Source organism: Ammospiza caudacuta, chromosome 9, assembly GCF_027887145.1.
Source record: "Ammospiza caudacuta isolate bAmmCau1 chromosome 9, bAmmCau1.pri, whole genome shotgun sequence".
Taxonomy (NCBI): Eukaryota; Metazoa; Chordata; class Aves; order Passeriformes; family Passerellidae; genus Ammospiza; species Ammospiza caudacuta.
In genome coordinates, this window is record NC_080601.1 from 6,071,993 (window position 1) to 6,085,105 (window position 13,113).

A 13,113-nucleotide genomic window follows, 5' to 3' on the forward strand; every position below is an offset into this window, starting at 1 on the left:
GGGCTGGGTTGCAAGAGACCTCCAAGATCATCGACTCCAACCCAGCCCCAACAGCTCAACTAAACCCTGGCACCCAGGGTCACATCCAGGCTGTTTTTAAACACATCCAGGGATGGTGACGCCACCACCTCTCCAGGCAGGGCATTCCAGTTCTTTATCACTCCTTATGCAAAAAAACCTTTTCCCTAATTTCCAACCTATATTTCCCGTGGTGCGGGTTAAGGCTGTCCCCTCTGGTTCTGTCAGTGCTGCCTGGAGAAAGAGCCCAACCCCACCTGAGCAGAGCCACCTTTCAGGAGCTGTACAGAGTGATGAGGGCACCCCTGAGTCTCCTTTTCTCCAGGCTGAGCACCCCCAGCTCCCTCAGGGGTTCCTCACAGGCTTTGTGTTCCCAGCCCCTCTCCAGCCTCGTTGCCTCCTCTGGACGCGCTCCAGCGTCCCAACGTCCTTCCCAAGCTGAGGGGCCAGAGCTGGACACAGCACTGCAGGTGTGGCCTCACCAGGGCCAGGCACAGGGGCAAAGTGACCTCCCTGCTCCTGCTGGCCACACCATTCCTGATCCAGGCCAGGAGCCCTTGGCCTTCCTGGCCACCAGGACACACTGCTGGCTCACGTTCAGCCGGCTGTCACCAGCACCCCCAGGTCCCTTTCAGCCTGGGCACTGCCCAGCCACACCGTCCCCAGCCCAGAGCATGGCAGGGGTTATTGTGGCCAAAATGCAGCACTCAGCACTTGGATTTATTAGACTTCATCTCCTTGGACTCTGCCCATCCATCCAACAGTTCCAGGTCTCTCCGCAGACCCTCCTGCCTCCCCACAGATGGACACAGCTCCCAGCTCAGAGCCCTCTGCAGAGTCACTAATGAAAGCCTCAATGCCCTCATCCATGGGGTCAGTGCAAACACTGAACAGAGCTGGCCCAGCCCAGAGCCCTGAGGGACACCCCTGGTGCCTGGCCCCAGCTGGATGCAGCACCCTCAGCACCACTCTCTGGCCCATCCAGCCAGGGCTGAGCCCAGCACAGAGTGCTCCTGTGCCAGTCCTGGGCTGCAGCTTTTCCAGGAGGGAGCTGTGGCAGACACTGCCAAAGGCCTTGCTGGAGCCCAGACAGACACATGCACAGCCTTTCCTGCACCCTCCAGCAGGGTCACCTGCTCATGGAAGGAGACCAGGGTGGTCACACACGCCCCAGCCCTCCTAAACCCCTGCTGGCTGCTCTGACACCCTGGCCATCCTGGAAGTGCTGCCTGCTGCAATCAATGTGAACTGCTCCATGACCTTACTGGGCACTGAGGCCAGGCTAACTGGCCTGGAATTGCCAGGATCCTCCTTCCCACCCTTGCTGTGGATGGGTGTCACACTGGCCAGCTTCCAGCCATCTGGGACCTCCCCAGTGAGCCAGGGCTGGTGGTAAATGATGGAGAGCATCTTCCCAAGCTCATCTGCCAGCTCCCTCATCCCCCTGGCGTGGATCCCCACTGGGCCCACAGATTTATGAGCATCCAAGCAGCTCAGCAGTTCTCTGACTGCCTCCTCCTGGATAACAGGGGGCCCATTCTGCCCCCTGGCACCATCCACCAGCCCAGGAGGACACTTGTCCTGAGGACAAGCTGTGTTCCCACTGAAGGCTGAGGCAAAGAAGGCATTCAGCACCTCTGCCTTCTCCTTATCTGCAGTTACTGAGTTCCCACCTGCATGCAAAAGAGAACAAAAGCTGGTCTTACTTTTCCTTTTGCCATTAATATATTTATAAAAACATTTTTTATTATCCTTTACAGAAGTTGCCAATTTAAGTTCAAACTGAGCTTTGGCCTCCCTGATCTTTTCCTGGCATACCCTGGCAATCCCCTTAAATACTTCCTGAGAAACCTGACCCTGCTACCAAAGATGATACATCCTAGTTTTATTCCTAAACTCCTTCAAACCCTCATTCCCCATCCAGGCTGGATGTTTGCCTTGCTGACTCCTCTTTGGGCACACAGGGACAGTCTGTTCCTGTGTCCTCAAGATCTCTGTTTTGAGGCATGCCCATCTTACCTGAAATCCTTTGTTTTCAATGGCTGCTTCACAAGGAACACTCTGAATAAGTCTCCTAAATATGCCGAAGTTTGCCATCAGGAAATTTAATGTAAAAACTTCATTGATGTTTCTCCTGATATCACCAAATATTGAGAACACAGTAATTTCATGATCACTGTGCCCCAGGAGGCCTCCAGCAGCACATCTCCCACCAGCCCATCTCCATTAACAGAAATTTTAACTAAGTCCCTCTCCTGGACGGCCCCTTCACCAGCTGTGACTCGTGCGCTTTGGCAAAACGGCCATGATCTCGGCAAAGCTCCCTCCCAGCCTAACCTGCATGCAACCAACATCGCTGTAAAGTTGTCAGCCAACAAAAAAAAACACAGTTCCGTGGTGTTCCTGCCCCCACCACACGGTGCCGAAAAGACTAGAGGTCCCCGGCGGGCCGCCCCACCCTCGAGTCACCTCACGAACCGTCCACACACCCGACTGGGTAAAACCAGCCCCCCCGAGCCGCGATTGGCTGCATTCCCGTGCGCTGTTTCCCGCCACCAGCTTTCCATGCGCTGATTGGCCAAAAGCCGAAAAATCCACCCACCGAATGGAAACGTTGTAAATAGGAGGCGGCGCTGGAGCACGCGAGCATCTGTATCATTCCGCAGGGGCGGCGGCACCCGGAGCTCGGAGGCGGCTCCAGCCCAGGTGGGACCGCGGTCGGTGCTGCCCCAGCTCGGGGCTCGCTGCGGGTGGAGGGGGCCGCGGTGAGGGCCGGGGGGTTCTGCCGAGTTCCTGGTGCCGGCTTCCCCCGTGTGCCCCCTGCGCTGGGATCGCAGCCGAGGGAGCGGCTGCCCGCGCTCTCCTCCTTGCCCGGATGGCCGGCATGGAGCCGGTGCCGCGGCAGCGATGGCTCATCGCGGCTGCTCTCGCTAGGACGGAGGCGGCTGCTCCGTGCCCGGCGCCGTTCCCGCCCGTGCGGCACCGGGCTCGGGGCCGCTGCTCGGGCGGGAGGTGTCCGTGCCCAGCTCGGGGCTGGCACGGCATGAACTTGAACCCAGTGCCTCAGAGCCCAAAGCGCTGCAGGCGCCGAGTGCGGGCACAAAGCGGCGCATCCTGGCTGCTCCGGGGCCGAGGCTTCTCGGCGCTGCGCTCTGTGCCGGCAGCCGCTCCGTGTGCCCAGGCAGGAGCCGCAGCGGCCGTGCCGGCGCTCGGTGTGCCCGGGCTCCGAGGCGCCGGGGCAGGGAATCATGCGGGGCACAATGGTGAGCAGCCCGGGGCTGCTGCTTCTCGCCCCTCGGCAGGCGGACTCCGAGCCGCAGCTGCCCCGGGCCAGCAGCAGCCGGCAGCTCGCAGGCGCTCTCAGCGCCCGGCCCGGCACGGAGCTGGGCTGCAGCGGCTGCAGAGCCACAGGGGCCGCGGCCGCGGCCACCGCAGAGCTCCCGGAGGCTGCGCTTGTCTCCGCACCTGCTGCCGCACCTCTGGGCAGCGGCGACAGCGCAGCCACAGCTGCCACCGCCCTCCTGAACCCCGCACGGCCGGCACCAGCAGCGACCTCTCACCGTGTCCCTTTCAGGGTGCCATCAGCGCGGCTGCAAAGCTGTTCCCGAGGCCAAACTCCCAAAGGATCTGTCAGCATTCCTGATGTCTCGAGAGCAAGGTGCTGCTTCTTCCGCCCAGAGAGATGACACCTCTGAGCAGAAGAAGAGAGAGTTCTGCTCCATGAGAGGAGTTGAGAATGAGCATCTCCAGGAGGAACCAGCAGCCGCACTTGCACACTTGCCTGGGGCCCAAGAAGCCTCTTGGCATAAGCAGGGAGATGCCACTTGTGAGCATGCAGCGAGTGCAGATGTGGAGAATGGATTCTGCACCAGGGATGGGAGTGTGAGGGAGCCCCTGGCTCCCCAGGGCACAGCAGCAACGGGCAATGAACACAAAAGGTACCTCAGAAGACTCCTGGGTGACTACAGGGCCACCCCTGTGCTCTCTAGGCAGGCGCCCGTGTCCCCTCCCAAGGCCAGGGCTGGCAGGTGTGTGGCTGTTTCCCGAAGTCTGGAAGAGGCCTCGTGCTCTGCTGGGCCCCATCCGTGGCTGGAAGCAAGAGCCCCAGCTGCCCCCAAGGCTGTGCAGTTCTCCTGCTGCAGCCTGTGCCCACAGCTGTGTCCCTGCCTGTGCCCACAGCTGTGTCCCTGCCTGTGGCCAGGCTCTTGGCTCTCTGGCTGCCAGCTGAGGGAGGCCCACACTGCCTCAGGGCTCCCTGCTCTGCTCCCTGGCCGTGGGCTGAGCAGATTGCAGGGCCGGCTCTGCTTCTGGCAGCCAGCAGCTCTTTCCTGCTCCAGGTGAACGGTTCAGGCGCCATCCCGTGGGCACGGCGGTGCTGATTCTGCTGCTCCTGGTGCTGGTGCTGGCTTTGGGGGCGGCCTTGGCTGTGCTGGCAGGTAAGGGAGGGGCAGCAGCCTGGGCCCAGCCCCTCGGGGCAGAGCGGGCTCCCTGCACAGGGGAATCCTCAAAACCTTCTCCTCTTCCCCCTGCAGCACCACAGGTTCCAGTCACACCTGCGACACCGCTGTTGGTTCTGGGCTGTCCCCGTGCCTGGCTGGGCTACAATGGGGTCTGCTACTACTTCTCACGGGATTACAGCACGTGGGAGCAGGGTCAGGAACGGTGCTCCGAGCTCAATGCCTCCCTGGCCATTGCCAAGGATGAGGAGGCCATGGTGAGTGAGGGGCTGCGGGCGCTGTGGGGTGGCTGAGGGCAGCCTGGGGGCGCTCCTGGGCCGGGCTCGGTGCTCGCAGGGCCGGGGCTGCAGCCCTGGGCCGGGGCCTTGCAGGGAAGGAGCCCCGGCGTGCGGGGGCAGCCCCGGGCACGTGTCCCCCCGAGGGGCCGGGGCAGCTCCCACTCCTCTCTCCTGGGCAGGATTTGCTCTTCCGCCTCCGAGGGAACGGCGATTTCTGGCTCGGGCTGCGCAGACGGGGAGGGCGCCTGCAGTGGGGGGACGGCAGCAGCTACAGCTCCCGGTGAGTGCCGGGGAGCCGGGCAGGGCCTGGGGGCACAGGGGCACAAGGGCTTCCCCTGGCAGCCAGCGCTGCCTCTGCTCCTCCCTGCAGGGTTCCTGTCCTTGGCACTTCTGAGTGTGTGTACCTGGCTGACGATAAATTCAGGAGTGAGTTCTGCTCCAATGAGCGGCCGTATGTCTGCAGCAAGGCCCAAGCTCCCCTGTAACAGGGGCTGCACAAAGGACCTTCTCCACGCTGGGCAGTGCCAGCTTCACCTCTGAGCCCAGCACAGCGCTGTCCTTCCTCAGCTGCGCCCTGTGCCTTGCACTTCCTCTCAGGGTCACCTCAGTGCCTCTTCATCCCCAGTGCCAGCGCTGGGCTGGGGCTGCAAAGGAAAAGTCTCTGCAATCCATCCTGCCACAGATGCTGCCTGCAGTGAGGTCATTGCCCTCACGATACAACAAGCTCCAGTGGGGAATCCAAATCGGCCTGGGGTCTTGGAAATCATCACCAACTGGCCAGAATGCGACAGTTTTGAACTGTCTTTGGAAGAGGAGGAAGAACCGCTGACATGTGCTGAGCAGGAATCCCACTTTTGGCACCAGGCACCTGACTGTGGAGAATAGTCTGTTGTCTCTTTATCTGTGTGTCTGCTGTGAAGGATCTGACTGTCCTCCTGTGGGAGGAATCCCAGGCTGGAGCAGGATAAGGATTTGTCTCTCGGAGGGAGAAGCAGTGACATGACGTGACTGTAACCCCCCCATCCTTCTGTGCCACTGTGTGGGGAGGAGGGAGAGGGGAACAGAGGACAAAGCGAAGCCCAGGAAGGAGAGAACAGTGTGGAGAAGGTGCATTTTTGGGATTTAGGGAACATCTCATTTCCTTGTTCTGATTTGTTTGATAATAAATTCAATGAAATTTAATTTCATCACTCCGGGCCTCTTCTGCCCATGATGGGTGAGAGATCTCTGGCTGCCTTTCTTGAGAGCCCCGAGCCTTTCCTGCTGTGTTCTGTTGCCTGCCCAGGGGCAGGAGCAGAGGCTCAGAGCGCTTTTGCTGGCCCCGGGCACCTGGCCTGGCCCAGCCCAGCCCAAGAATCCCTGCCAGCATTCCCTGCACCATTGCCCGGCCCCACGGCGGCTGCAGCTCCGCGGGCAGGCGGCTCCAGGAGTTCAGAGTGGGCAAAATGGGAGCGAGGGACAGGAGGCAGCTGGTGCCAGTGGGGGAAATGGCTTTGCTGGAGCTGGCAGGGACAGGAGGAGGAGGGAGAAAGTGGTGCCAAGTAACGGGGAGGGAAAGAGAGACAAGGTGGTGGGGATGGCCATGGGGCAGGTGGGCATTTTGCTTTCCAGCTCCGTGCGAGGAAAAGAAGAGCTGTCAAATCCATGCAGGAAAAGAGAGGCCAAGTAGAAGGTGGTGGACATCTATGACAATTGGGATCCATTTGATCTGCCTGAACTGCAAAAGCCAACAGTCTCTGAGCACCACCAGTGCTGTGATGTGCCTTGCCCTGCCCCTGCCCTGGCTGCAGCAGCCGCCTGTTGGGATGGGCCCTGTTCTCTAAAGGAGCTGCACCCAGGGACCATTGGGGCAGTGCTGGTTAAAAAGTAAAGCACATAAAAGGGTGGGAAGTGTGAAGGGAATAAAATAGAATGGCATAAGAAAAAATGTTAACAGAACTGCACCAGGAATGGCCACTGACTGCTGTCACTAAAAGAGCTGCACTGAGGGACGGCCACACGTTTCCGTTCCCACACAGAAATGCTGGGACTTGCCTTCTCCTCAATAACCTTCAGTGGCATTTCCAAGGCCAGCAGGTACACTCAGAGATGTCCAGAATCATCGTTACAGGGGAAAATTGGGGTTGGCATCAGCTGTGACAAACATCAGGAAGAGCACAGGAGCAGAAATAGGGATTTCCCAGCTCCCTCCCAGGGAGAACAGTATCAGCACAGGGACAGAAAATGCTAATGTAACATCCTTTCCCACTGCTCCCTGTGCTCAGCTGGAGGTGGCATCCTTTAGCTTGTGCTCTTCAGTGGTTTTCCCCATGGAAATACTGCAGAGGGTCACAGAAGATTTACTAGCATGTTAAAAAGAAGCTGAAAACCCAGGAAGGATGACATTTGAATAGGGACACAAGCAAATTCACACATCATATGACAGTTCAATATGGCTGCTGTGAGTATGGAGCCTGGAGGACAGCTAGATTAAACTAGAATAGATTCCAAAACTGTTTGGCCTTATAACTGCAGGTAAGGTTAACAACCCTCACCAATTAAAAAATAAAGGAAGCCGGCTCAGAACTAATTTAGATCCAAGCAGCAACAGCAGCTGGAGTGTTTGCAAAAGAGCAGCTTTGTTCTGAACCCAGCTTAGGAGTTCTCCTCATGCACTAAGGGAGTCCCTCCATCTATTTGGACCTTTTCTATAGCACAGGCCACACAGCAGTTCAATGTGATCATGTTCTTCAACTTAATTATGTTTTAAAGTATCTAAACTTGATCTAGCTACTCATCAGTAGAGAATTTTATGTATTTTCAGAGTAAATTACCTTTCCTGGTCAAACACCAACCCTTCCCAAGGTTCAAGTACCTCTGCTTTCCACCACTAACTGCTCATTAGCCTTGTCTCAATTAAAAACCCTCTGTGAACCCCATTTTTCCACCACAGATTTGTCTCAGTCTCTCACCTCTCAGCAGTCCAAATTCCTTGAAATTTAGCAGAACCTTCTTCACACTTCCCAGCTCTTGCTGTCCATCTCTAATCCCTGTCCAACCTGCCAGTGCTCTCCCTGAACTGCTGACAAAGTGAATTACACAACATCAGTGCAGGACAACTCATTAATTGCTGAATGAAAATGAAATAAAGAGAAATTAAGAAGCTGATTTGGACTCAGCAGGACTGCACTGTTGGTGTCTGTGTATCAAGAATTTCTATCTATTTAATGGCAAATTTAACTTGTTGAAACTAAAGTAGTCATGTTTAAAATAGATTTTTCATCCAACATGCAAGCAACGTGCTGCATGCCTTCCAGCCACATTTGCACTGAAAAAACCCCAAACTGCTCAGCCTGGGCTCACATCATGCCAGCAGTAGCTGTATATCAACATTCAGCAGTAATGGAATTCATTCAGAAAATGAACAATTACAAAAATAATTTCATTCCAAGAACTGATACTGCACTGAGGAAGTTATACCTTCAAAAAAATTCAGTAATCAAGTTGTATTTTTTTTTTATTCAAATAAAATTCAAAATTACTTCTGGCCAATATTTGCACATTTGATCCAATTACTCTTCCTGCAATGTGGTATTTCCCGACCTGCCCCTGAAGGCAGCAGCATTTTCAGAACAAGAACTGCTCCCCACATATTGAACCCACTCAGCAATGGGTAAAAGGACAGTTTAGAAATGTGGCAAATTGGATCTCTGAAAGGAAAAATGGGAGAGAGGTGTTGTAATAAAAGAAAACATCATTTGAGTCATGCATACAACATCATTTTTCAGTTTTCTGAAATTGTGTCAGCACTGGGAAAATCTCATTTCCACCCAAGACAGTGTGCAAACAGAAGCTTTTGCAGGTGAATTCACTCTGCTGGAGTGACACATAATGAACAGAACGCTCCAAATTCAAACCTTTGGCCTCTTCTCCCCCATCCTGCTCGTGTGTCTGTGCTCCATCTCCCCAGCAGCCATGTCTGGTGCCAAGGCTCTCCCTGCCTTGCTCAGCTGCCAGTGAGCTCTGTGCTCTCAGGTAAATTCACCCCCAGGCTCTGTAAAATGCTCGAGGTGGGTCCTGCCAGGCCAGCCTGGGCACTGTAGGACTCGAGCAGGTTTGCCACCAGGTTCATGTCCACATCCAGGGCTGCCAGCTCAGCAGCCTCAGCTCCACAGTCAGGGCCAGCACTCTCACATGGGGCTGCTCCAACAGAACTTGCCTGCAGGGAGTACAAAGAGAAAGCTTTATCAAATTGCATGAGCAGATTTAAGGGGAAAAAAAGGGTAAACCACAGGAGAAAATAAACAACAATTGTGCAGCCAACAAAGTCCAGTACACTCCTGAGTCCTGACAGACAGGAATTCAGACACCAAATGCTCATGCCAGCTGAAAATCACCACTGTCCATTACTCAAATTAGGTTCCAAGAGAAGGACACAAAGTGTTGCTGAATTCTGGCTCAGCTTCCTATGGGAGAAAACTACTACAGGAACTCACAAGTGAAGCTGCAGCTGCTTGCCCTACTACCAAAAACAGGGAAAAGATGGGCAAACTAAAACTAAGCCTTGGAAAAGATGGGCAAATTCTAAGCTTAAGTAAGTTTTAGTTTATAAAAAATGTATGATGGTGCAGGTCCAGCACACTTTGCTTGCACGTGGGAAGGTTCCAATCCCATTACTCAGAATGGCCACCTGCAGCACATTTCCTGCTTGGAAATTACTGCTGCAAATCAGAGCTCAAGGCACACTCACCCCTCTCTTGTGGCTGCTGAAACTTTTCCCAACGTTGCTCTGTGCCAGCTCACAGTCCATCTCCTCCATGTACGCCTTGAGACTGCCCACGAGCTCCTCAGGAGACACCTTCTGCTCCTGCCTTCCATTCCCAGCATCCAGCTCTTCATCATCCTCAGCTGAGAAACCAAACTCCTCCTCCTCATTCGCATCATCAGAATCCAGCTCCTCAGAGTCTGCCCCTGCACATGATTTGGTGTCAGTACAACAGCAAAGAAATCAGTGCTGGCTTTTGTTTCAAAGAAAGAAGCAATCTCACCTAAAATTCTGTCCAGGGCTTTTGTAAAAGAATCCACATCAAAGGTAACTTGGGATTCATCAGATGACCTGAAAGATAAAAATATTTTTAAAGAAATAAAGCTTCTATGCTTGCCTAAGCCTGACACAGGCATAAGCCATATTGATTTCTATCAAGCCAGGACTGAAGTTGGGACATTTGAATGTAAAAGTCCTCAGAAGTTTGAAGCCTGTGTGCATTAGACATCAAACAGTGAGTGGAAGAATTCTTGGCAGAAAAAGAGAAAAATTGTGAAGACCACAAAATCCACCTGAGGGACAGAGAGCAGCTCAGCTTGCAGCACTTGAATCTGCACCAGTGCCAGAGTGGCACCAAGCTGATTTAAAGCAAGTACAGGGTCACTGCTCTGCCTTTGCTCCAGGCCCTGCTCAGCACAGCACCTTCAAACTCTGATTCTCTGCATCACAGAACCAAGCACAGGGCTGCAGCACAGTGCAACATTCCACACCAGAGCCAAACTCCAGGTGCTACTACCATGGCAATTCTGCTCCTTCCTGCGTGGACACTTTGGACACAAAAGCCTTCATGCTCTCAGCAACTGTTTCCAAGTCATAGTTTTGCTCCTCCTCATTTGGGGAAGGAAGGGACTCATTTCTTGTCTCCTTCAGCATCTGATCCAGAGCACCTGGTGTCATATCCAGCCAGCTGTCATCTGAAAGGACACAGCACAGATCTGTTACTCTGCACAAGCCTGCTGGCCCACAGGCCCAAACCAGCTGACTGACAGGGCTGCAACCATCCTGCAGCTCAGTTCTGCAGTTCAGCTCTTGTGCTGGTCCTAGCTCACACACAGCAAAGGCACAGAGAGGCTGAGAAGAACTGAGTGCAGATTTCTTGTCACTACTTACAAACTCTGCTTTGCAGAGCTCAAACTCAGAGAGACCATTCAGTCACTGGGAAGCCTTTGGCCACTCAGTGGAGGAAGAAAGGCTTACTCTAAACTGGGAGAGCCAATCCAGTGTTTAGTCTTGAGGAAGGCTGGATTTGCTCTCCCTTCACAGCTGTCAGCATTGCCCCTCTCCCCCCACAAATAACCATCTGTAATAGGAATAATTCCCCATCCAGCTCACCATCCTCTGCAGGAAGACAAGCTGCTTCTCTCTCCAATTCCTTCAGATCAATGGGGGTTGTCTGTAATAGTGCCAGGATTTCATCACCTGGGCTCACTTCATCACAGCTGGAAGAAAAACGAAACTCAATTTACTGAAATGGATTCAATGGGATCACATGCTCTGCATTCAGGTTTTCACTTGAATTCTTAATTTTTCCTTCTGTGCAAACACCTCAAAAAGGGCAATGAATCTGGGGAAGTACCAGAGCACTACAAAGAGCATTGGCCAAGGCTCTTTTCCTTTACATTTCAGTTGCCTTGGTAAATATTAAGATTACCAGATCCCAAACAGCACAGACTGGAAACTCAAAAAAATAACAGTCAAAATATTATGGGCTGGCAAAGCCTCAGATATTTCTGTAGTGATTTAGTTTTTGGATTTGATCTTCCAGAGATATCCACAGCCAGCTCCTTGAGCAAAGGAGACAGATTACCCTGTATTCATTATTCACTGGGACTGCTTTTCACTGGGACTGCCCTCGGTTCCCGGCCGCCGGTCTCTCCTCCAAAGATCCCAATTCTCGGCGCCGTGTGCCCCTCACATGGCCTCGGTTCTCCTTCACTCGTTCCCGGTTCGACCCCGCCGGGTCCCCCTCATAGGCTCCCGGTTCCCGGCCACCGGGTCTTCCTCACACCGCCTAGCTCCCCCTCACACACTGCCGGTTCCCGGACGCCGGATTACCCTCAAAAGATTCCGATTCTGGCCGCCAGGTGTCCCTCACACTCTCCCGATTCTCCCTCACATGCCCTCGGTTCCCGGCCGCCGGGTCCCCCTCACACGCTCCCGGGTTCCCCTTCAGATGCTCCTCGATTACGACCTCCAGATCCCCCTCACACACCCCCGCTTTCCCCTCACACGCTCCCAGATCCCCCTCACACACCCCCGCTTCCCCGCCGCCAGATCCCCCTCACACTCTCCCGCTTCCCGGCCGCCGGATCCCCCTCCCAGTCTCCCCGGCTCCGGGCGCTCCTCCCGCCGCACCTCCCGGCCCGCTCCCGGCTCACCGCGGCCCGGCACGTACCGCAGGCGGAACGGCTGCCGCTGCCACACGCAGGCGGCCAGGAGCGGGGCCAAGCGCACCAGGGCCAGCTCAGCGCAGCGCCGCAGCAGCGCCTCGCCGCCCGGGCCCGCCGCCGCCGCCGCGAACAGGTGGTAGCGCACCGCGTCCTCGGGCAGCGCCGGCCGACGCAGCGCCTCCATCGCGCCGGGGCCCAAAGCGCTCCGCCCCCGGGGAGGAGCGGCGCGATGGCGGCGGCGCTGAGGGTGATATCGCGATACGCGCGGAAACCGGTGCAGCCGTGAGTGGCCGCCGCTGCCCCGGTGCCCGGCGCGGCCCCGAGCCCCAGCGCGGTCCCGGTCGCGATCCCTCGGCCCCGCTCCCGGGCCTGCCGCCCGCGCTGCCCCCAGTACCGAGCAGGGCCCCGGGACGGCCCGGTCACGCCCTGTCCCCTATGGGAGATTATTCCCGGCATTCCTGAGCACCGGTCCTGGCCCGACACTGGTGGGACAGAACGCGATTAAATAAGACCCTGTAACCGGCTCTTATCCCCTGACCCAAGAGTTGGGTCAGTTCTGACTTACTCGGCTCGTTTACTCTTGTTGTATTTAATTTTATTCAGTGTAATTAATCTACAGGGATAACAGCGTCCTCTCTGCTTTTAGGGAGCTGTACCTCAATTCGCAGCATCTTAGGTTTAAGTTCAACTGATTTTGATCCAGCTATTGGTATAGGGTCAAATTGCCAAGTCCAAGAGACTTGAATATAGTTTTGAGGCAGAAAATATCTGGGTTTGTTGGCAATTTTCTGACCAGGTAGAGCCAGGGCCTGGCCAGAGCCCAGTCCCTCAGTGGGAGGGTCTCCCTCACATACCTCAAAAACAAATCTCTCAATAATAGCAGCTATGAGATGCCCCAAACACAGCAAACTGCTGGAGTGCTCCTGTGAGAATACCTGGGGCTGTGTCTGATTGCCACAGAGCAGGAGCAGCCTTGCCCTCAGCAGGTCACAGCCCTGTGCCATGAGGATGTGGCACAAAAGGGTTGGGAAAGACCACAGGACCTCAGCTCAGATGAGGCTTTTGACAGAGCCCAGAGATCTCATCCTGGAACTCTGAAAACACAGGAAAACCACGAGACAGCCCTGGGTCAAGGCACAGCAATCCTGCTGGAACAAGAGAAGGGA

At 55.4% G+C, this 13,113-nt stretch overlaps 1 protein-coding gene across 1 annotated transcript; it reads right to left on the minus strand.

The window, feature by feature from the left end:
- Positions 1-8,284: 8,284 nt before the first annotated feature.
- LOC131561258 (protein ecdysoneless homolog) lies at positions 8,285-11,112 on the minus strand. The gene is made up of 5 exons (XM_058810503.1): positions 10,890-11,112; positions 10,294-10,471; positions 9,781-9,848; positions 9,483-9,703; positions 8,285-8,951 (listed from the first exon to the last, which is right to left on the minus strand). Exons 2-5 carry the CDS (start codon positions 10,452-10,454, stop codon positions 8,739-8,741), a joined length of 663 nt encoding a protein of 220 aa, XP_058666486.1. The 5' UTR covers positions 10,455-10,471; positions 10,890-11,112; the 3' UTR covers positions 8,285-8,738.
- Positions 11,113-13,113: the final 2,001 nt, after the last annotated feature.

What these genes read in the sequence shown, in the direction of transcription:
- LOC131561258 (XM_058810503.1), bottom strand. Translation starts at nt 10,454, where the DNA reads ATGACACCAGGTGCTCTGGATCAGATGCTGAAGGAGACAAGAAATGAG. An exon ending in GAAGGAGCAGAATTGCCATG is followed by an intron (nt 9,849 to 10,293) that starts GTAGTAGCACCT and finishes TTTATCTTTCAG; the next exon opens with GTCATCTGATGAATCCCAAG. An exon ending in TCAGCAGCCACAAGAGAGGG is followed by an intron (nt 8,952 to 9,482) that starts GTGAGTGTGCCT and finishes TACTCCCTGCAG; the next exon opens with GCAAGTTCTGTTGGAGCAGC.